Consider the following 24,562-nt stretch of genomic DNA (forward strand, 5'->3'; position numbering starts at 1 on the left):
AACCTGCAGGTGTCCGGCATTAAGGTGACTGCACAAAGTGTGCTCGGCTTTGAGTCAGTTTACTATGGCATTATGGCAAGACATTTTCACATTTTAAGTATAAAGTACACACTCTTCAATTGCCTTAATATATTTTGAATGAAAATAGAGATGTCTAGAATTGAATTGAAGACATCTGGAATTGGATTTGGGATATCTTAAAATGAATTAAACATAGGGATATTTAAAGATATCTGTGATACAATTCATGACATCGCGAAATGAATTAAGGACATATTGAAACTCATTAATACCTTGAAAAAGAATTGCTAATATCTTTAATTGGTTTAATGATATCAGAGTAGGATTTAAAGACGTACAAATTCATGGTTTAATGATATCTGTAATTTAGTTGCTGGTATCTTGCAGTTAGATAAAGATATCTTTAAAACAATATACAATATCTTAATTTCTCAATAAATGTAAAAATGGCTTGCCATTACGCATGGTAGCTCAACACCATATCAAGCTGGTAACTCAGTGGGTTATAATAAATAGTATTAAACTTTTTTTCTAATTGGTGTATTTTTAAAGTATGACGTTTGTATTTGTAAAAACAGCCCAGAAAAGAAGGGGGTACTGTGGGTTTTCTGGAGATATGGAGTCTTGAAGAATCCTTGGCAAGCCAAGACTTTTAACATGGGAGTCTATGGGAAAATCAGCAAAGTTCTGACATGATCCCTCATTTTCATAATTTCTAGTATTCAATTTTAAAAAAAATTCCGATATGTTAATGACAACATGTTTTGCCATAAAAATAAGTATAAAAAAACATGGATTACTGAGGGTATTTTTCCACTATGACACAATGTGTAACATTATATTACATATTTGCACCAATGTTATGTGATTTTCATGATAAAATTAAGGATTTACGTGGCTTAAATAGTTTTTCCTCAAATATTTGAATGACTTACTGCATTGACAATTCAAATATCTTAGCTTAAGTGCATCCATGTTAACATTTATCTGATATTTTAAGCGAAAAGGTGAAGAGTTAAGAAATTTGACACACTGGGCATTATTCACCATTGACTGAAATGGTTATATCATTCTAGACTCTATATTTTCAATGGAGTAATTATTTAATAATATTATTTTTAAATAACAAAACACACACAATCTTAACAATGAAATGTTACATTTATTACATTATTGTACTTTTTATTTCATATCATACATACATGTACATTTGATTTTAAAGTTATACATAACATTTTGGATATAAAAGTTTAGCATTATAATCACTTGATGTAACAGCTATGTACACATCTATGTTATAAATGAAAAAAAGTATTAACACGTCCTGGTAATATATTCAATTAGCCATTTATAATAAATAAAGTAATCAGTGAGCTATATCACAATTCATGAAGGTAAATAGATATCAATAAGTTAGGAAGGCTAATCTGTTATTTCAACATGATTTTTACACTATCACATAAATACATGTGGTGTTGTGGATATAACAAAATGTTGGGCTTGTATTGAAGCCAAACATATATTCCACAATAAACAATAACATTTGTATGTATTTGCAAATGATTAATCAGCTAAAGCATGATAATTTTTAAATTCAAGCAAAATGATCTCATTTACATGAAACAACTAGGTGCACATATTCAAATATACTAAGGTGACATAATCTCCTAAGGTGACAATTCAAAATTAAAGAGGAATGATAGTGAAGATCTGCTGAAATCTTCAATGTGTCCCCGTGACCTTGAAAAATATGTCAAGGTCACCAAAAACAACAGTGATCCCTGCACCTTCTCTAGATGAAGTTTGGTGTCAAGTATGAAAAGAAATCTAGTGAACTGTTTTTGAGATTTATTATATGCTAAACAGTGAGAAAAGTGCTCATCACTACAGTGAGATATCGCTTTTCTCATCACTGTGAAAATATCACAAAGAGGATGATGTAACCTGAACATCAGCGGTTGATAAGTGACAGTGCAACAATGGTATGATGACATCAGAAACAGCTAAAGTGGACCAATATTGACTTATCATACCTCATTTTCCATCAATGAAGCATATAATAAGCAATAAAATACCCTCTATATCTCGCTGACTTTAATAAAGTGTTAGCTCCCTTGTAATCTTGAAATGGTGAAACCTGACTGGGACCTTTCTCATACCATTTTGACTGACTGACTGACTGAGTTTGGTTTTACGCCAAATACTGGTCTTCACACATTCTACTCATGGGGGGATTCGAATCCGGGTCTTCGGCGTGACGAGCCAATGCTTTAACCATTAGGCTACCCCACCGCCCCCATACCATTTTGTACCTAGGTACCGAATATGAAAAGAATCTAGTTAATGGTTCCAGAAATATTCCAATTTGTTTGTATGGACGGACGGATGGACAGAACCTAATACCCTCCGCTTCATGCTAAACTCACGGTGGGGGGGTAAAAATATCTTTTAAGATAATCGAATTTTACAGTGTAAAGCACTGAACTAAACAAAATACAGGTCATCTTGAAACAACAAAGTTTGATCAAACTGTAACTTTGGAAAGGTAGTGGGATAGAGAATTTACTATCTTCTGAGAACTTGTTACCCTGCATTTGTTCTGGTACTTTTCAGCAAACACATTGGATAATCCAATATCTCCCTGTCTCTTGTAAACTACTTTCAAGTGGTCAAAGCAGAGACCACTAGAGGCTATCTTTCTGGCCATATTTGTAGATAAAACCTTTTCACACACAAGGTGTTGAAGGCTTGGAAGATTAGCTTTTATAGCTTTAGACCGTGCCAAGGAGTCTGTACAGTACTTCACACAAAAAGTAGATTGGGTCTTTGCATCAAGAGAAGCATGACAAGTTGAGTACAGCTGTTGCAATGACAAGGCATCTGACAAGGCATCATGTGCAACATAGTCACTCCCCAAAATATTTTTAAACAACTCAACCCGAGCGTATGAATTAAGTCCAGGATTTGTCAATTTGAATAGCTTAAGTGTATCTAGAAAACCATGTACATGATTTGAAAAATGCGGTATGTAATCAATGGCAAGTAATGCATTGAAAAGTAATGGACAATCATATAACTTGATATTGTGCCCAACCAGAACATTGCCTTCACTTTTGCTAAGAAAGCAAATCAGGTCTCCAATAACCGTCTTTAAAGATACAGGATAAACTTCTTCACTGTAGTGAAACATCCTTCTCCCCTCAACACGTATGCCTGTGACCTGTGCAGCAGCTGGAGTAATCTGTACCTCGGGTACAACATAGCGGTTGAATCGTTCTTCACCCCGGACTGCAGCTAACTGTGTCACATGAGATGTTCTCGCTATAAGAGAATAAAGCAAGACATAAGAAGACATATAAAAAAAGTACTTCTTTTAATAGGTGTTAAGCAACCCCCCCACCCCCACCCTGTAATATCCTTGTATTATTGATTACACAAATAATGCCAGAACACTTATTAGATATTTAGATCAAATATATATATTTATGGAGCACAATTTTAAACATTCATGTATAAATGCATTGTGAGTCTAACTTTTGCAGGGTAGTAAATTCAAGATCTTAATATTCAAATATATCTTACAATGCATAGTGTCCTCGTCAGGATAAAAGTCAACAGATATTTTTTATATCCGTTGGGGTCATATGCGGGTATCGATGCAAATTAGAGAGATCAAATGCCTCAACTTCTTTTCAAAATCCTTATGAAGTCACTCTATTGAATATTTGAAACGCCAAGCAAAGTGTGTCAAAATTAATAAACATGGTAAAATATAGCATCTATCAAAATTTAAAAAACATTCGTAATATCTCCAAATGGGTTCCTGCTCCTATTATCTATCATTCACCTGTGTTTCTCTGAAATGGATTAATGTGCACATTTCAGGGCATTTTCTATCAGCTACATAATGTTGCAGGTCATTTAGTGGTAATAGAAAAGAAGAACGACATGGTACGATAACACAAGCGTATTTTGGGATGGTAAATAGTATTAATTCCTAATGCTAGGTATTTACCATCCCAAACCTGATTCGTGTGATAATCTCTATTTCCATTTCACTTGTATTTTACATACCTAAGCCAGTAGTTTCAAGATCAAAGACTATCTATGTGGTGTTGTTAAGCTGAAGTGGCTCCTGGACAGGTACAGGAAGTGGTGGAGGAATGCTAACTAGGTCATCGGTGTCAGTCTCCTCAGACATGTCAACCATGGCAGAGTACGTCGTACCTTCTCTGACTTCTTGAACTGTTCGCTTCTGACTTCTGAAACAGATTTATGAAAAACTATTATGTAGGTCAATAGTCCAATGAGTATGATGGTTACATATCTGTAGACTACTTCGTTCTTCATTACGGAATATAGGGCCTCAGAGCATTACATCATTAACAATGTCTTTCAAGACGGACCAAGTTCTTGTATCCTTCTCTATCATGGTAGAATATGATATATATAAATTTCTACTAGAGTGAGTGAGTATGATTTTACGCCACTTTTAGCAATATTCCAGCAATATCACGGCGGGGGACACCAAAAATAATTTTCTACTTGAGGTCAGAGTTAAAAGCTGACATACCTCATAACCTTGAGATGTAATCTATGCTGTTTAGCTTTAATCGTTGATGCAATAGCCTTTCGTTTGCGATGCTGAAGATCTTTCAGTGTGAAATGCTGTCTGGTATAGGTCCCAGGTGACAGTCCAAGAGTCCTGTTAACCTGTAGAGGAGGATTATCAATTATTAATAAATGGTCATGAAGTTTCCTTATAACTTTAAGGCACTTAGAGTGTTACACATTACACCATTGATTAACATAAGAATTCTTTTAAGCCACTAAAGAATAGGAATGATTTTTCATATATATTTTTGCATATCTGAGACCAGGATAAAAGTAGCATAAAACAGAACAAAGTAATTTAAGAGGGACCTCATCATCCCTGTAACCATTAAAGAATTAATAGTATATTGTCAACAATCATGGGCCATAACTTTTCAATTCAAACTTAAATCAGCTTTACTTTATCTTTAATCTTTAACCACATTCCCCTTCCTAAGGACTTCAAATAAACTGAACTGGAACTATAGAACAAGACACATTTCAAATTCAACTTCTAAATGATTTTAACAAAACTGAACTGGAACTGTAGAACAGAATACATTTCTAATTCAACTTCTAAATGATTTCAAATCAACTGAAATCGAACCATAGAACAGAATACATATTTCTTACAGCTATAATATAGCTGTGGCCCACATTCTTTTGTGCAACGGAAGCAGCAACCCTGAAGTGAAGACTTGAGGAGCCAGAATAATGTCTAGATTTTGGTGCCTTGCTAGACACGGTCTTGTTAAAACGATCATTGGATTGTGTGCTTCCAAGACTGGCAAGTCTTACTTTGTGTATAGCATAGTTGTCAAACAAAGCTTTTAGGTCTGCTTGTAAAGTCAAATCTGACAGAGCTTTACCATAAGGAAGAGACCTGAAGCTTGAGCTTGACGACATCAAAAATCTGCACCAAGTGTCATCACACTTACTGTGATCACCAAATGGGTGACATGATAGTGCAGTTAATCCTCTGCTTATTCCATCTTGGTTTCCTTTGTTTTGGCTGATCATGTAGTTGAAACATTTTTGTAGATACCTGATTACTTTGGTGCTCAGTGTCTTGTGTTTTTTCTGCAGCTGATACAGTTTATTACCTAAGCCTTTCCTCACATGATTTTTGTCAGACTGTTTAACAATGTCCTTGTCTACATTTGCCCTTAATCTGGCTATACTTGTAGCATCATCATCTCCTATGATTGAGGTCACATGTACATCCTCTTCCTTAGCTTTAACTACCATCTCAGATACCATGTCAGGTTCCATACCTTTACTGGAACCATCCCAGTTCTTTCTGCAGTCATGCTCTTCAGGAATCCTGTTAGCTTTATTTGCTTGATGACAGATTCGGCAACTCTTTGAGCGGATCGAATAGCCAAGAACTTTGCCAGTTTTGTTCCCGATCATTGAGCAGTGTCCTGAAACATATAAATGTCTGTTTATTTATTTCAATTTTCTGCTTGAATATGATATATTTATTTTAACAAGTTTAGCTCTAGTGTCTTGATATTATCTGACCAAAACACAAACCCATCAATAACACTGTTACATGTCTTGTAGTAGTCAACATACTGGTCTGAAGGATAAAGTAAAACAAGGAAATAGAACTAATATAACTGAGAGTTTAATAAATCACAAACATAAAAAATAATGTGACAATGGTTACTTTAATCATGCTGTGAACATTTGTACTATTGAAATCTAACTAATTGAAAACACATCAACACAAAACCCAGATCTTAAAACCTTTTTCATCTGAAATGATGCCAGAGAAGGTACCACTTATCACTTTCAAGAAAACATATTGATACATTTACATCATTACACAGAGAGATATACCTAATAGTCTTGTATTATGCATAAGTATAAACAAGCAACTAGAATTAGAATGAATTACCAGACAGGCTGTCATAGCATTTTCCACTGCCCCGCTTCTGCCATCCTGCATCAACACTCACACAGATTCTTCGGCTGCCGGGAGAACTGAAGAAGAGGAAAAAAACATGATGTTGCAATTTCATTTTAAAAACAGTTCACTGGATTTCTTTTCATACTTGACACCAAACTTCATCTAGAGAAGGTGCAGAGATCACTGTTGATTTGGTGACCTTGACATATTTTTCAAGGTCACGGGGACACATTGAAGATTTCAGCAGATCTTCACTATCATTCCTCTTTAATTTTGAATTGTCACCTTAGGAGATTATGTCACCTTAGTATATTTGAATATGTGCACCTAGTTGTTTCATGTAAATGAGATCATTTTGCTTGAATTTAAAAAAAATATCATGCTTTAGCTGATTAATCATTTGCAAATACATACAAATGTTATTGTTTATTGTGGAATATATGTTTGGCTTCAATACAAGCCCAACATTTTGTTATATCCACAACACCACATGTTTTTATGTGATAGTGTAAAAATCATGTTGAAATAACAGATTAGCCTTCCTAACTTATTGATATCTATTTACCTTCATGAATTGTGATATAGCTCACTGATTACTTTATTTATTATAACTGGCTTATTGAATATATTACCAGGACGTGTTAATACTTTTTTCATTTATAACATAGATGTGTACATAGCTGTTACATCAAGTGATTATAATGCTAAACTTTTATATCCAAAATGTTATGTATAACTTTAAAATCAAATGTACATGTATGTATGATATGAAATAAAAAGTACAATAATGTAATAAATGTAACATTTCATTGTTAAGATTGTGTGTGTTTTGTTATTTAAAAATAATATTATTAAATAATTACTCCATTGAAAATATAGAGTCTAGAATGATATAACCATTTCAGTCAATGGTGAATTATGCCCAGTGTGTCAAAATTTCTTAACTCTTCACCTTTTCGCTTAAAATATCAGATAAATGTTAACATGGATGCACTTAAGCTAAGATATTTGAATTGTCAATGCAGTAAGTCATTCAAATATTTGAGGAAAAACTATTTAAGCCACATATATCTTTAATTTTATCATGAAAATTACATAACATTGGTGCAAATATGTAATATAATGTTACACATTGTGTCATAGTGGAAAAATACCCTCAGTAACCCATGTTTTTTAATACTTATTTTTATGGCAAAACATGTTGTCATTAACATATCGGAATTTTTTTTTAAATTAAATACTAGAAATTATGAAAATGAGGGATCATGTCAGAACTTTGCTGATTTTCCCATAGACTCCCATGTTAAAAGTCTTGGCTTGCCAAGGATTCTTCAAGACTCCATATCTCCAGAAAACCCACAGTACCCCCTTCTTTTCTGGGCTGTTTTTACAAATACAAACGTCATACTTTAAAAATATACCAATTAGAAAAAAAGTTTAATACTATTTATTATAACCCACTGAGTTACCAGCTTGATATGGTGTTGAGCTACCATGCGTAATGGCAAGCCATTTTTACATTTATTGAGAAATTGAGATATTGTATATTGTTTTAAAGATATCTTTATCTAACTGCAAGATACCAGCAACTAAATTACAGATATCATTAAAACATGTATTTGTACGTCTTTAAATCCTACTCTGATATCATTAAACCAATTAAAGATATTAGCAATTCTTTTTCAAGGTATTAATGAGTTTCAATATGTCCTTATTTCATTTCGCGATGTCATGAATTGTATCGCAGATAGCTGTAATTATCCCTATGTTTAATTCATTTTAAGATATCCTAAATCCAATTCCAGATATCTTCAATTCAATTCTAGACATTTTCATTCAAAATATATTAAGGCAATTGAAGATATCTGTACTTTATACTTAAAATGTGAAAATGTCTTGCCATAATGCCATAGTAAACTGACTCAAAGCCGAGCACACTTTGTGCAGTCACCTTAATGCCGGACACCTGCAGGTTCATAATTAGTACCGTCGTTTAACGTCCTTTGTAATGACACAGCCGTAGATCGAGGCCACGACCTTTCGCTGTCCGCTTCATAAGGCCTCTATCTTATCATCATGAATCTAACCGCTGTCATACAGTATCAGGGCTCCAGATAAGGGCCGTATCGGCGTATGTACGGATATAAAATATGCACGATACGGTAGGAAATAATTTAGAAAACGTAGCAGATACGCACCACAGCAATGTTGCACGGTCATAGAATCATTTACAGACGTATTTAGCTGAAAAAATATTGTTTTATTATTTATTGACCTTTTTACACAAGAGTAGCTATGTTGTGGTGCATATATGAAACGAAACACAAGATTACTGATCCGCCATTAAATTCCATTCAGTATTCTAAATGTACTCCTAAGGTTTTCCAGTACTCCTATATTGAAAAAATAAGGAGTACGTACTCCTGATGTTGAAAAATTATCTGGAGACCTGCAGTAGTGTGCACATAGTAATGAAATTGGTCGATCCTGTCAGTTGTCGTATATCCATGCTTTTTCTTTAATACGAGTCCATTATTGCACGTTTATCTACTAGGGGTGGGTATTGCAGAGAATTTTCATATTGCGATATATTGCGATTCGAAAGCATATATTGCGGGGCGGTGTGGTAGCATATTGCTGAAGCGCTAGCGTTCGCCTGTCACGCTGAAGACCGGGTTCGATTCACCACATGGGTACAATGTGGGAAGCCCTTTTCTGGTTTCGCTCGGAATTTCGGTTGATGTTGTTGAAACATTGCCAAAAGCTGCTTAAAACATTGCTCCCTCATTCATTAGGTCGAAGACAAAAGTTCTATTCCATTCATGACTACAATGTGTAAAGTCCAGTTCTTGTGTTCCCAGTCGTGATGTTGCTGGAATATTGCTCAAACATGATGGACGCTTGCGTAAACACACAGAACAACAGATTTTGATTGTCCGGATAACTGAACATATTTAATGCATATTTTACCATTTGAGCCATGAAGAGGGCATCGAGACCATTAACCTGATCAACTTATTCCAGTTTCAATGAATGTCTTCTGGATAGCAGGGTTTCTGGATAGCTGACGTCCGTTTTAGTGAGGACTCGCTGTAGGCAGAGAGACAGACAGACACAAAGGATTTAACATGTGGTACATAAGATTTATTACATGTATATCTATACACTGTACGCGTATGTTTTTTTAAAATATGTAAATAGGTTCGGTCATGGGATAATGAAATCAGGGATATACAAGCAAATACAAAGGATATATTCCATTTTCATTAAGTGCCGTGGATTTTGGGGTGTATGACGACAGGATTATTGAGAACACAGTTTAAACTGTTGACTGCGTTGAACGCCGCTTTGGATTGTGTTTATATCACGATGTTGTGGCTTACTGTGGCGATGCAGTCCTAGGGTGTTACCACGTTCGACATGTTTTTGTTCAACGCCACTCTCATCAACATTCTAAAGTGACAGATCCTGACCACTTATGTCATATGACAAAGACAGGTTGTTGGGACTAATTCTTACTGAGAGACCTCGGGGAAAGGGGACCACAGTAAATGAACTGACGTACAAAAGAAAGTACACTATGGTGTTTTCAAGTTTTGGCAACGCGTAAACAACGTTTGTGACATGTGAGTCAAAATCAGAATATTTTTCAAACAATTTACGTTATTTTACAAAAAGCCTTGGTCTTCATCAATCCATGCTTGTCGCAAGAGACGACTAACGGGATCGGGTGGTCTGGCTCGCTGACTTTGTCGACACATGTCATCGTATCCCAACTGCGTAGATCGATGCTCATGCTGTTGATCACTGGATTGTCTGGGCGAGACTCGATTATTTACAGACCGCCGCCATATAGCTGGACTATTGCTGAGTGCGGCATTGAACAACCAACCAACAAACCAACTACGCTCAATGGAAACTGAAGGCTTTAAAACTACATGTATATATAAAATGGAGGGCGGGTAGTTCAGTAGAGAATGGGGTCACAATTCATTGGGAGAGTCACAGGTTCGTCAGACATCTAAGACTTCTTTGATTGGCATTAAGACATTGTCGGTTCGAAACAAAGCTTCTTTCTCCCTATGTTCTTGCTTTGTCAGCAATGTCGGTTTTACCAAAGTAGGTAACCGTCTAATCACGGCAGTGATATTACTGAAATTTTATAATCTGTTTTAAACTAAACTATCACAATCGAAAACATTCAAACTGGTACATAAGAAAGTAAGACCTGACACAGAGTGTGTTTTTGTACATAAAGGAGCATTGTGTTGCTATCCTGGGAAATCACAATGCCATAAAGCATGGATTTACTTCATACGATCATGAGAGGGAGACGCTGGCCCTCTGAGTACTTGTCCTCTACAAACTGACAAAGGCAGATGGCGTTGCGGACGTGCCTAGGGCCATGTTTGACCTTGAGCTGACCTTCCTTGTAAGCGGAAGTGTAGTCAAGGCAGTGGTGTTGAAACAGCTGCGATGCCTGTGAAGACAAGTTGATCCTTACAGTATTGTGGCAAAGTTGAATTACAGTATTTTGAAGGCAACGAATTGACCTACGGGTGGATTTCACGCAGTCTTAAGAATATACTAATATAATGGCAACCTATGTATGCTCCTTGGCCCCAGATAAGACGATCTTGTTCATCGACTAAAAGGCAACTGACTGCATCTCCAGCTCAGCCATTACAAGAGCATCCTCTGCCCAACCCAACTATTACATCTCCAGCCCAGCCATTACAAGAGCATCTTCGGCCCAACCCAACTATTACATCTCCAGCCCAGCCATTATAAGAGCATCCTCGGCCCAACCCAACTGACTGCATCTCCAGCCCAGCCATTACAAGAGCATCTTCGGCCCAACCCAACTGACTGCAGCAGCAGCCCATTTTTTTGTTACAGCATCCCTGGCCCAGTCATCACTAGAGCATCCTTGGCCCAAGCCCCACTGACTGCATCCCTGGCCCAGTCATCACTAGAGCATCCTTGGCCCAAGCCCCACTGACTGCATCCCTGGCCCAGTCATCACTAGAGCATCTTCAGCCCAATCCTAAATGACTGCATCTCCAGCCCCGCCATTACAAGAACATCCTCGGCCCAACCTTAAATGACTGCATCTGCAGCTCAGCCATTACAAGAGCATCTTCGGCCAAACCCTTACTGACTACATCCTTGGTCCATTCTTTTCCAACAGTATCCCTGGCCTAAGCCTTAATGAGAGGATCACTGACCCAACTCAACATTGATTCACTGAATTCATTTGCAGTCACAAAAACATGGAACATTAATTTTGAAAAGTTGTTAACGATTTTACGACTGCTTCTGAACGTTTGGGATCGTGATTGTCAGAAATGAGCTGACGATAGTACCCTTCTCCATGAATCATCGATAATGTATAGAGAAGGTATGATTCATATATAATAAACAAAATATATACAGTACTAACCTTGTCTGCATTTGAACCAGATTCAAGATGTCTTCCTTCAATTCCTTCCAGAAAATTTGCCAAAAAGTTCTGAAAGTAATCAAAACTGTTACGTTTTGGTATGTTTGTTGTTTAACGCTGCACACAACAATATTCCAGCTATACGGCGGCGATGTGTAAATAATCCAGGCGGTCTGTAAACAATGGACCAGACAATCCAGTGATTGACAGTACGAGCAATGATCTATGGAAAGGGGATACCTCATGCATCAACCTAGTCAGCGATCCTGACCACCTGATCTTGTTTGTCGCCTCTGACGACAAGCATTCCAACCTTCACAGGTAAACAGTTACCTGGGGAACGACGAAATACACACTGCAAACATGAGTCACTAGTATCACTAGTTTACATCACTATGAGATTACACAACTGACGTTAACCGGGACCCTTATAAAGCGATAATCGATATCAACTTGTGTGCACTATTACTCTCAACTTTGTAGGTACTATATCTGTATATAGATCATATAATATGACGGTCAAGTTGTATTATGCAAAATCACCAGTGCTTACTGAAGCTCGAGGTAGTTAACACAAACACCAAGTATATAAATGGATGACGAATCTGACTATTCTGGATTTTTATGATTACTTTACATCAAAGAATGTCAGCGTACACTTTTCAAGTTATACAATATCATCATTAAAAATGAAAAGAGCATGAACAGTTTCGTACATACCTTGCATTCCGTTGGATCATAAAACCAAAATTGGAGCTGAAAATAGCAATGGACTTCTTAACATACTTCCCATCAAAAGTATAGACTCACTTAAAACACTCACTATATGTTATGAATATATATATGGTATCGAAGGTTGACTTCTCCACTTCCTTGTAGGAACCAGCTGCAAAACCTTATGCATATGAATTGTACGAGGATCAAGCATCAAATTGCTGATAAGCATGTGCAAATATCGTGCATCTGCGTTTTGGTGTAAAGTTTTGTTTAGAATTCGCCAATTTTCACTGATTTTTATTATTTATTGAACTCATGACAATAATCTTTCCAACGTTACGAATGTGTTTCACAATACATCAGTTCATGTGTAAACAGTACCTTTAAGCAGTATGGAATATTTTGCAAAATCTAGTTTAGAACAGTTGGCTGAAGTTGGTGGCTATATTGACACTCGCGCGTCTAAACCTTTGATGGGAAGTATACACATGTATTCTATGAAAGAAGTGTCCTCTTTATCAAAGTGAAACTAACTCAAACCAAGAACACGGCGTTTTTAGCACCAGAACTATATCTACTAATGAAAAATAAGTTTACTTCATTAAATGGCATTAACAAGTACACATTATGAACAAGAGAGATCATTCTAAGGTCGCTTTCGTTGTAACAAAGAAATTGAATATCTATGACCCTTGCTCAACATGTAGTTACCATTAGGACTAAGGAAGAGTCAGCAGAACTAAAATAATAAAATCCTTAGAAGAGATGAGTTCTAGGGAGGCTTTATGTCTCCAGAACGGCCAATTAGGTGAAAATATTACACACATACGGTCCCCCTTTTCGGACAAAAGAAAAACAAAATATATCACCATTAATCCTGATGTAGGAGATCACAAGGTAAAAGTGTTACAAGATTAAACATGAGTTGAGTCGAGCCAACGCTTTAGCCATTAGGATACTCCACCGCCTCTTAAAAGATATTGAGCGCAAACCAGATTAGAATCCACGAACAGTATGCTTCAGGTACGCTATAGAGACGTAAACTTGCTGGGTGAATTACAAAGCCCTAGGCTAGTGGGCCACCCCTGTCCTGCAGCTACCAATGGGGCAATGAAATTGAGGTGATTGCTAGACAGAGTGAAATTATCTCTGTTCTATGTACAGGAGCCACATCCTTGATAACATGCGATTTCAAATAACGTTACGAGTACTGACGTATGTCCGGGTCAAAATGCAACCAGCCATTTGCATCTTATATCCTACGATGACGTTGTACTTCAGAAATATCGCGTTGACTTCAGCAACTGCTTTTTCGAGTCGAGACCGTCTCTGGAATTAAAGTAAATTTTCCTATATCACATTTTGATGATTTTCGGCGAGTACAACTTATTTACACAGATTAATCAAGCATTATTGAAAATATCACCTCTTTTATAAGCAATTCGCGATATTGAGTTGATGTTTTGGCTCATTCTAGCTGAGAATAGATTTCATAAAGACTAATTCTATGAAGACGCCGAAAATCTTTCTTTGGATTCCAACAGCCCAGAGAATAAATATTTCAGGAAGTAAATGTTAGTCTTGGGCGAGTGAATGAATGTTTAACAGCACGACTTTGTGCTCCCCTAAGAGAAATGCTTCCATGCTGATGTCCAAATTTCGATGTTTATGGAATTACTTTATATATTCAGTTTCTATGTAATCCAATGCATCCGGAGTCATGTAATATGCAGGTTTCGAGTTTTAATGCCGATTTCTTCCAATTAAAATTTAGTGGCGGATAGGCGTCTGGTACAATTCATGCGTGCCATTTTAAAAAAGGTCCCTCACAACCCCAAGTCCACAACTACATACTATACTTGAAATGATATATTTCTGAAACAAAATTACTGAATTAATGTGATAAAAATTAATAAATTAATTTTGATTTTTTGAAACAATTTCCCTTACTAATTTAATATTACCGGATATAATGTGACTATACTTACTATCCGTCTCTGAGCATAAAATGATATAACGATAGACAGACAGGGAGGTATAAAACACAGTGCGACGCCAAGAAATTGCCAGATTAGTAACCCAATCAACAGTGAAACGAGGTATCCTGCAAGTGTGATCGTGAAGACTGGCACACAACATGGTCCGAAGTCGCAGAATACTGCACAGCAGCACCTTGCAGATCTAATGATGTCCATCGCCTGTTGAAACTCATCTGGTGGAACCTGCACAGGCAGCCCAAGAAGGAACAAGTAAATGGCCAGGTGAATAAAGTGGCTCTTTGACGGAAACTTACAAGTAACAAACAATGTGAACCTGTTGCCAAAACACCACATATATCCTTCACAGTGTTATTCATGGGGTCCGCCGTGATGTTGCTGGAATATTGCTAAAAGCGGCGTAAAGCCAAACTCAGTCAGTCAGTCAGTTATTCATGGGATAATAGAAAATTCAACAGTCGTGATTAGCAATATTAAACACCCATCCACACTAAGAAAAACAAACCTGAAGACCCGGTCTCAGTAGATGCCTGGGAGTCAGCAACAAACACACAACCGGATAGTGGCTGTCAGAAACATACACACACCTGGATACTGGGTGTCAGCAACAGACACACACCGGGATAGTGGCTGTCAGAAACATACACACACCTGGATACTGGGTGTCAGCAACAGACACACACCGGGATAGTGGCTGTCAGAAACATACACACACCTGGATACTGGGTGTCAGCAACAGACACACACCGGGATAGTGGTTGTCAGAAACATACACACACCTGGATACTGGGTGTCAGCAACAGACACACACCGGGATAGTGGCTGTCAGAAACATACACACACCTGGATACTGGGTGTCAGCAACACACACACCTGGATACTTGGTCTCAGCAACACACACTCCTGGATACTAGGTGTCAGCAACATACACACGCCTGGATACTGAGTCTCAGCAACACACACACCTGGATACTTGGTCTCAGCAACACACACTCCTGGATACTAGGTGTCAGCAACATACACACGCCTGGATACTGAGTCTCAGCAACACACACACCTGGATACTTGGTCTCAGCAACACACACGCCTGGATACTAGGTGTCAGCAACATACACACGCCTGGATACTGAGTCTCAGCAACCACACACACCTGGATACTGGGTCTCCAGCAACACACACTCCTGGATACTACTGGGTGTCAGCAACATACACACGCCTGGATACTGAGTCTCAGCAACACACACACCTGGATACTGGGTCTCAGCAACACACACTCCTGGATACTAGGTGTCAGCAACATACACACGCCTGGATACTGAGTCTCAGCAACACACACACCTGGATACTGGGTCTCAGCAACACACACTCCTGGATACTAGGTGTCAGCAACATACACACACCTGGATACTGGGTCTCAGCAACACACACACCTGGATACTGTGTCTCAGCAAGAAACACACAGCTGGATACTGAGTCTCAGCAACACACACACCTGGATACTAGGTGTCAGCAACATACACACGCCTGGATACTGAGTCTCAGCAACACACACACCTGGATACTGGGTCTCAGCAACACACACACCTGGATACTGGGTCTCAGCAACACACACACCTGGATACTGAGTCTCAGGAACACACACACCTGGATACTGAGTCTCAGGAACATACACATCTGGATACTGGGTCTCAGCAACACACACACCTGGATACTGAGTCTCAGGAACACACACACCTGGATACTGAGTCTCAGGAACATACACATCTGGATACTGGGTCTCAGCAACACACACACCTGGATACTGAGTCTCAGGAACATACACACCTCGATACTGAGTCTCAGGAACACACACATCTGGATACTGGGTCTCAGCAACACACACACCTGGATACTGGGTCTCAGCAACACACACACACCTGGATACTGGGTCTCAGCAACACACACACACCTGGATACTGGGTCACATCAACACACACACACCTGGATACTGGGTCACATCAACACACACTTCTACATACTGGGTCTCAGCAACATACACACCTGGATACTCGATGTCAGCAACAAACACACACCTGGATACTGAGTCTCAGCGACAAATACACACCTGGATACTGAATCTCAGCAACAAGCACACACATGGATACTGAATCTCAGCAACAAACACACACGTGGATACTGGGTGTCAGCAACAAGCACACACCTGAATTCTGGGTGTCAGCAACAAGCACACACTTGGATTCTGGGTCTCAGCAACAAACACACACTTGGATACTGGGTGTCAGCAACAAACACACACTTGGATACTGGGTGTCAGCAACATACACACACCTGGATATTGGGTATCAGTAACATACACACCTGGACACCCAGTCTCAGTTACAAATATACATCTGGACACCCAGCATCAGTAACAAAAACATACCTGAACACCTGGTCTCAGTAACGGCTCGGGTATATAAGGGGTCCTCAACTGTTCTCCCAAGGGACACTTGAAGTCGGAAGATAGCTCAACCAACGCATCCATATTTCCTAAAGACAAATGATACAAACAGTAGTATTGTGATCTTCTCTTAGCACCACTATCACCCCAGATACTTTCAACGTATATTGGAAACTGCCATGTATGTTTCTTTCAGTTTTAGCATGTTGTTAATGTACGATAAAACACAAATGTTTGCCACAAACATGGCAATGTCCCCCGTTGCTAAAGAAGAAACAAATATAATATATTTAGTAGGTTTTACCTTTTGGTCACATTTCAGGAATGTGGTAGATTTGAATGCACAGATGCAGATGCATATATCCAGTGTCAGTAACAGTATGTACTAGGGCTGGGATCGGTCCAAGTTTTCTCCCCGGGTACTCCACCCCTTATTACCCTACCCTTCCCTGATACCCGTTATGTTAATTCCTGACATGAAATTTGTAAGAAATGGCAATATATTCTTCGGCTCGAAGGGTAAAATTGGGTGCAACGTTTTATGAGATATCGCGTTTACGTAAGTTCGGAAAGTGGTCAAAGTGTGGTGGTGACCTTGAAAATACTGTCAACGTCACCCAAATCAACCGATGTCTGCGTAATCCCCCAATGTAGGCTGGTACCAAATTTGAAGACACTGGGTAAAACAGTTCATTAGATATCCCGTTAACATGAATCGAGACGTACGTACACGGACGCTGCAGAATACGATGTCCCCCGCTCCACGTTTAGGCGGGGAACAAATATCATTACGTCAGACATTACACCATTAGGACAGTACACCATGTCACGGTACACTTTGTCACAGTACACTATGTCACAGTACACCATGTCACAATACACCGTGTCACAGTACACCATGTCACAGAACACCATATCACAGTAGACCGTGTCACAGTACACTATGTCAGAGTACACCATGTCACCTTGTCACAGAACACCAAGTCACAGTACACCATGTCACAGTACACCATGTCACAGAACACCATATCACAGTAGACCGTGTCACAGTACACTATGTCACAGTACACCATGTCACCTTGTCACAGAACACCAAGTCACAGTACACCATGTCACAGAAAACCATGTCACAGTACATCATGTCACAGAACACCTTGTCACAGAACACTATGTCACAATACACTGTGTCACAGTACACCATGTCACAATACACCATGTCACAGGACACCATATTATAGTACACTATGTCACAGTACAACATGTCACAGTACACCGTGTCACAGTACACCATGTCACAGAACACCATGTCACAGTACACCGTGTCACAGTACCCTATGTCATAACACACCATGTCACAGGACACCATGTCGTAGTACACTATGTCACAGTACAACATGTCACAGTACACCGTGTCACATTACACCATGTCACAGAACACCATGTCACAGAACACCGTGTCACAGTACACTATGTCACAGAACACCATGTCACATAACACCGTGTCACAGTACATTATGTCACAATACACTGTGTCACAGTACACCATGTCACAGAACACCATGTCACAGAACACCGTGTCACAGTACACCGTGTCACAGTACACCATGTCACAGTACACCATGTCACAATACACCATGTCACAGTACACCATGTCACAGTACACTATGTCACATTACATCATGTCACAGTACAATCTGTCACAGTGTCACTATGACCGCCGACATGTAGCTGGAATATTGCTGAGTGCGGCGTAAAACACAGAACACCGTGTCACATAACACCGTGTCACAGTACAGTATGTAACACTACACTGTGTCACAGTACACCATGTCACAGAACACCATGTCACAGAACACCGTGTCACAGTACACCGTGTCACAGTACACCATGTCACAGTACATCATGTCACAGTACACCATGTCACAATACACCGTGTCACAGTACACCATGTCCCAGTACACCATGTCACAGTACACCATGTCACAGTACATCATGTCACAGTACACCATGTCGCAGTACACCTTGTCACAGTACACCATATCACAGTACACCATGTCACAGTACACCATGTCACAGTACACCATGTCACAGTGTCACTATGACCGCCGACATGTAGCTGGAATATTGCTGAGTGCGGCATAAAACTAAACTCACTCACGAACTCAGTCTTACCATGACGAGGTTCGATTCTCAAATCCTTTGTTCCTGCTTGGTTACCGCGTAGGTCCTCTGAAATGGTATATAGTTCCAGTTTGGTTTCAATTAGTTTAAGTAATTTCGAGACGTATTCAAATTAGATTGAGAAATGAAATGAGAAATGAGATTTTCGCCATTTCATTTCAGGTGAAAATGTTCTATTACTATTTAATTCAACACAAATAGTGAGTGTTGTGTTGGGAAGACAATGGATGGAATGTAATTATTAAGATCAGTATATTCCTTTATAATCAACTAAGGTATGTAAGTCTCGGGATAAGTACACTCACCTTTACAAACTATGGCCCCAATGAACCGCTGCCACCAGTCATTACCAGGAGTTGCGTCAATGTAGGTGAGGGTCTTGATACTGTCGGGTACACAGCATCGCTTCACCATCACAGGCACCACCAGCAGCTGGCTCTCCTCCATGCTCAGGATCATCCCCATCTCAATCTCAAACATGCACCAGTGACTCTGTATGAAGTCTGGAGACAGCACCAACACCGTCTTCTCCGACAGTCGGATGTGTTCGGTGATGTTTTCAATGATACGCTTACCTCCGTGAAAGTCTCTCTCGTGCATGCTGCATCTGAAGCCCATCTCTGGCGACTCCAGACGTCTGGTGACCTCCTCCACCCACTCTCTGTCGGAGATTTCATAGGAGAAGAAGACGTGGTACCTCTTTCCTTCAGATAGCGGAGGGGCAACACCTGTACATTGCGGTGGGTATATATATTCGTCCGCATTTATTATCTCATCAGATCGAGGCTGGGTTGTCACGTCTCTTGTGCCTGTGAGTGAGTGAGTAAGTGAGTTAGTGAGTGAGTCAGTTTCACGTGTCTTCTAGCAAACTTCCAGCAATATCAGAAAGATATGTTTAGGTTCTTTTTTTAGGAGCATTGAATTACCCCTGCATATCATTCCCCTCTTTCCTTGAACACCAGGTACCATCAACATTTGATACTGATTCAATAACACGAACAGCGGATTCTGCCTTTGGTGGAGATATCATATTTTATGGAAATCAATCTTGTCGCATTTATTCCCCAAAGCGCATTATATGCATTCATAAACGAAGAAATATGGATGTAAGAAACTGCGGCAACCATTATCCATATTCCATAAAACATAGGATGTCTAACGTCTTACCTTTTGCAAAAGATGGAACAGGCCCCGAGTGCCTGTCTTCCATACTGGCAGAGGTGTAGCGGCCATCGTGACGAGCGGAAGTAGATACGCTGTCAAGGTCACTGAGATCCTGATTACTGTATGTTGATGCTGAACTAATGGGGATACGTCTTGGAATGTCCAAAGGAACTGCATCAGCAGTCGTCGGATCAGGAGAAAAAACGACTTTTCTCACAGTTGGTTCGTGTTCCTCTTCGTGTTCTTTCAATCTGTCGATCTGGACATTCGTGCTGAGAGACGTGTAGTCCCTGAAGTCGATGCCCGTCGTTGTAGTGTCGTCACCGGGGCTTCTAACATCAACACCACATCCAGCTAATTCATCCAGAGATGGACCCCGAAGAGGCTGTGGAAGGTGATACGGGGATTCTTGGATGGATCCATCCTCTGGTTCTGATAGCAGAGGAGTAGTGTCCATCGTGTACGAAGGAGAACCAGTCTTATTTACTGTTTGCCAGAATCGTTTAATTTCTGAAAAGTAAACAATTTAGTCTTATTCTGTAACCATCTAATGTCTTCATTATTTACTTTTGTGAATGTATTGACTGTTTCATACCTCATTTTTATCATTAAATAATCGAATTTCATGCAATATTTGACTTAACAAGGTTAGGATGATTTTTGATTGAATGACCTCCCTTCTGGTTTACGAAATACACACACAAAAAACGATCCCATGGTACCAAAAGAGCTGTTTGTACTTCCGTTCTAATAACATTGACCTTCATTCTCGGCCAATACCCTACAGAAAACTTCAAACAGCTAGCATGGCAATTATCATAAAGTCAACATGGCAACATCGTCTTTCAAATCAATTTCTTTCAAGCAACATATTCCTCATACCCGTGGTTAGAAAGGACTATTCAGAATTTAGGATATTGCCTGCGATGTCATAAATATAAGTCGCTTCAAAATATAGGTTCCCTCTGATAAATTTCCTCATTTCAGGTATATATAGTAACCTCCTTCACAAATAATTTTCTACAAATAATTGGCAATGTTTCAAAATTGAGCATCGATACATTGATATAAAATTTCCTCGTGGAACGGATGACAGCTTGATTAAACATTAAAGGCAAATGTGTTTAATTAAAAGTCGAAACAGTTCTTTCATATGATAGTATTTTTTCAGTTTTCGCATATTTAAAGCATCTGTGGTCCCTCTGGAACAATTAAAGGTAATTATACCCAAAGTATGGTTTTCCAGATTTATCATATATCATTTGAAGATCATATACAAGGAAACAAAAGTCGGCACTTTCCATCTAGATCAACAAAATGCCTGTTCAACAGTAACAGCTCCGTGCTTTACAAATTATTAACAATACCAAATATATCTAAGATACTGTTGAACTATCATTAAAATCACACAATATAATAAAAAGCTCTTAAAGGTATAATTCTGAAGAAATAATACAAAAACAAAAACAAATCATATATTGAGTATGAAAAAAAAAAGAATAATGAATTTTCCATGTCATTAAAAATACCTTTCATGCTCATCAAAGAAAGGTGAGTCAGTCCTGTCACCATAATGCAATCATCATTTCTACATATAATTTATTATCTCTTTTTCTTACTTGTCAAAGTGCATTCCCAGCTGACGTGTCAGTGAATGTCACTAAGTTCAAAATCACGGGAACATGTTGCAGGTCTACACCCACATGCAGAAGTACACACAACAGGTTCAGCCTCTTACAGCTACACCTTCCTGTACATTGACTCTACATGCACAGATATGAAGCTGAAGAAGGCCCTCAGGTGCTGGAGGTCCATCGGTAAAGACAGGTTTGCATAAATTGTCCCACCCATATACATATGGCATGGTGACAAATTTACACTATTCTTCTGATTCTTTAAGAACTGTAGGTATTGAAAAGTATTAAACAGACCTCATCCGAAACTTCAAATCTCAAATATTTATAAATATATTTTTTAAAATCTTTAATCCTCGCAAAGACACGAGCATGTGACGAGGGCCTGTGGCTATGGGCGATCTGTTCCTGGGTGTCTTTCGACACTGAGCATAGCACAGCAGACCCCGGGAACCAGGCTGGACCGCGATTTGACAAGAACCACTCGTACAGAGTCATGGAGAGACTACCAACCAAATCGTCCATAACAAACTCTTAATACCTAAAAATAGATCTTGGGCCTCCCCAAAGTGAAGAGTGCTGTAGAGTGAACAAACAACCGACACAAAGATATTTGAATATTTATTTATGTGTACGATATCAGGCATATGTATGGTATTTACCATCCGGACTAGAATCGTCTGAGAGAATGCCCTGAAGCCTGCAGCGTACAGGCAGCTACTCTGCTCTCAGTAAATCTCCACAAGAGCAGCGCCACAGTCGGCTAGCCATTCCGACGCTAAGAGCACACTCACGTATTACACATACTATGCAAACGGAATAATAGTTCAATAACAGACTGGGTTTACTAAAGACGTCCTTCCTTTTAAAAATCATGAAATGTCAAAGGTTATTCCAGAATGTGTGATAAATAAATTATTAATTCCTTTCTTTACCATAAACAACATCATGCTAATTAAGGTCCATCTTGTTATAAAACCAATCTATTTAAAATCAGATCATATTCATTCGCAAAGTGAAAAGTATGACATGTAATGGTAATTGTATTTCGATATCGAATTAAATATATATACTCTACTGTGATCTTTTAATTGTTGAGATTTACGCTGAATTAACCTGCAAAGTTAAAATGAAATAGAAAGTACAAATAACTATCTCTTACATCTAATGGAGGCTTCGGATATTGTGTCAACTGACATTCAGGAGTAAGTGGACCAATAAGAAGTGAAATAGACACATGACATAGCAATCTAGTAGTTTATGAACACAGTCTAAACATTAACTTGACGAAAAGAGAATCCCTACCTTCTTTTCACGAGTTATTCGTGGCTGCCATTTTGATCGAAACGAAGCAGCCGGGATACCGAACCCAGTCAGACCGGGTGGGTGTGCACTCAAGTGTAACGGCTGGTTCATTTGCAGATGCCCTCACGGCGTATTGTGTGTGTATATATAGAGATGTTGGGTTTTGTAAATACATGCTAATTTTTTGTGTATAACATTTTACAATCAACAGACAACATAACATGTCATGTGTTCAAGTATCACACCTGCCTGTCTGTGTAATTACATAATGTGACAGAGACCGAACTCTGTCATAAAGAGGCCATAAATCAATGCATTTTGTTTATGGTGTATAGCCTGATTGGTGTTAAGTTCAAATTGCATGTGGTCAGTGATAGCAGCTGTGTATTGAATATTGTCATTAGCAGACAGGCAGGGAGACACACAGGCGTCAATACAACAAGACATTGAGTTTTGTCTGTGACAACGACATATCTATATCACAGTTAGAAATTCTGTCAACGCTAAATAATGACATTGCTTTCAAGTATCGAACTGAGAAAGTGACTCGGTAAGAAGAACGTGTGGTGATATTATAGAATGAAATTAAGTCTCAGATTCAACCAACAGATTTGAGAGTGAAGAGAAAGTATAGTTATCTTCCAGTATACTGGCTTGTAAAAATGCAATGCTTATCGGATCACAAAACCCCAATGTGGTAGTTTCCGGAGTATGTGTCTGTAAATAATCGAGTCTGGACCAGACAATCGAGTGATCAACAGCATGAGCATCGATCTACGTATGCTGTTGGGATACGATGACATGTGTCAACCAAGTCAACGAGCCTGACTACCCGATCCCCTTAGTCTCCTGTTACGACAAGCATGGGTTACTGAAGATCAATTCTAACCCGGATATTGCAATGTTGCAGTGAGGTGAATGTGGAGTCACCCAAGTGTCTTCTGATATTAATTATCTATATCAACACGAGTTGATTAAAGTTACAAACATCCGAGGCTTGCTGATGTTTTCACTTTATTCAACGAGTGTTGATATAATTGATATCAGAAGACACAAGGGTGAGATTTTATGTATCATCGAAAGTCATTCTTCATCAGTTATCAGTAAAAGAATGAATTTAACTGAATACAAAACTGCCATTAGGCCTCTTGA

At 38.8% G+C, this 24,562-nt stretch overlaps 2 protein-coding genes across 2 annotated transcripts; both read right to left on the minus strand.

The window, feature by feature from the left end:
- Positions 1–3,215: 3,215 nt before the first annotated feature.
- Positions 3,216–6,641, minus strand: LOC124272337. Its single transcript, XM_046707510.1, has 5 exons — positions 6,518–6,641; positions 5,248–6,038; positions 4,595–4,734; positions 4,096–4,283; positions 3,216–3,342 (listed from the first exon to the last, which is right to left on the minus strand). The coding sequence occupies exons 1-4, from the start codon at positions 6,639–6,641 to the stop codon at positions 4,127–4,129; spliced, it is 1,212 nt and encodes a 403-aa protein (XP_046563466.1). The 3' UTR covers positions 3,216–3,342; positions 4,096–4,126.
- A 3,720-nt stretch (positions 6,642–10,361) lies between these two features.
- Positions 10,362–23,433, minus strand: LOC124272341. Its single transcript, XM_046707516.1, has 10 exons — positions 23,411–23,433; positions 20,475–20,957; positions 19,613–20,116; positions 19,299–19,355; positions 17,109–17,215; positions 14,678–14,911; positions 13,905–14,018; positions 12,693–12,728; positions 11,973–12,041; positions 10,362–11,009 (listed from the first exon to the last, which is right to left on the minus strand). The coding sequence occupies exons 2-10, from the start codon at positions 20,926–20,928 to the stop codon at positions 10,842–10,844; spliced, it is 1,743 nt and encodes a 580-aa protein (XP_046563472.1). The 5' UTR covers positions 20,929–20,957; positions 23,411–23,433; the 3' UTR covers positions 10,362–10,841.
- Between the last annotated feature and the right edge of the window lie 1,129 nt (positions 23,434–24,562).

The sequence above is a fragment of the Haliotis rubra genome, unplaced genomic scaffold (assembly GCF_003918875.1).
Source record: "Haliotis rubra isolate DU_JTF1 unplaced genomic scaffold, ASM391887v1 Scf1689, whole genome shotgun sequence".
Lineage (NCBI taxonomy): Eukaryota > Metazoa > Mollusca > Gastropoda > Lepetellida > Haliotidae > Haliotis > Haliotis rubra.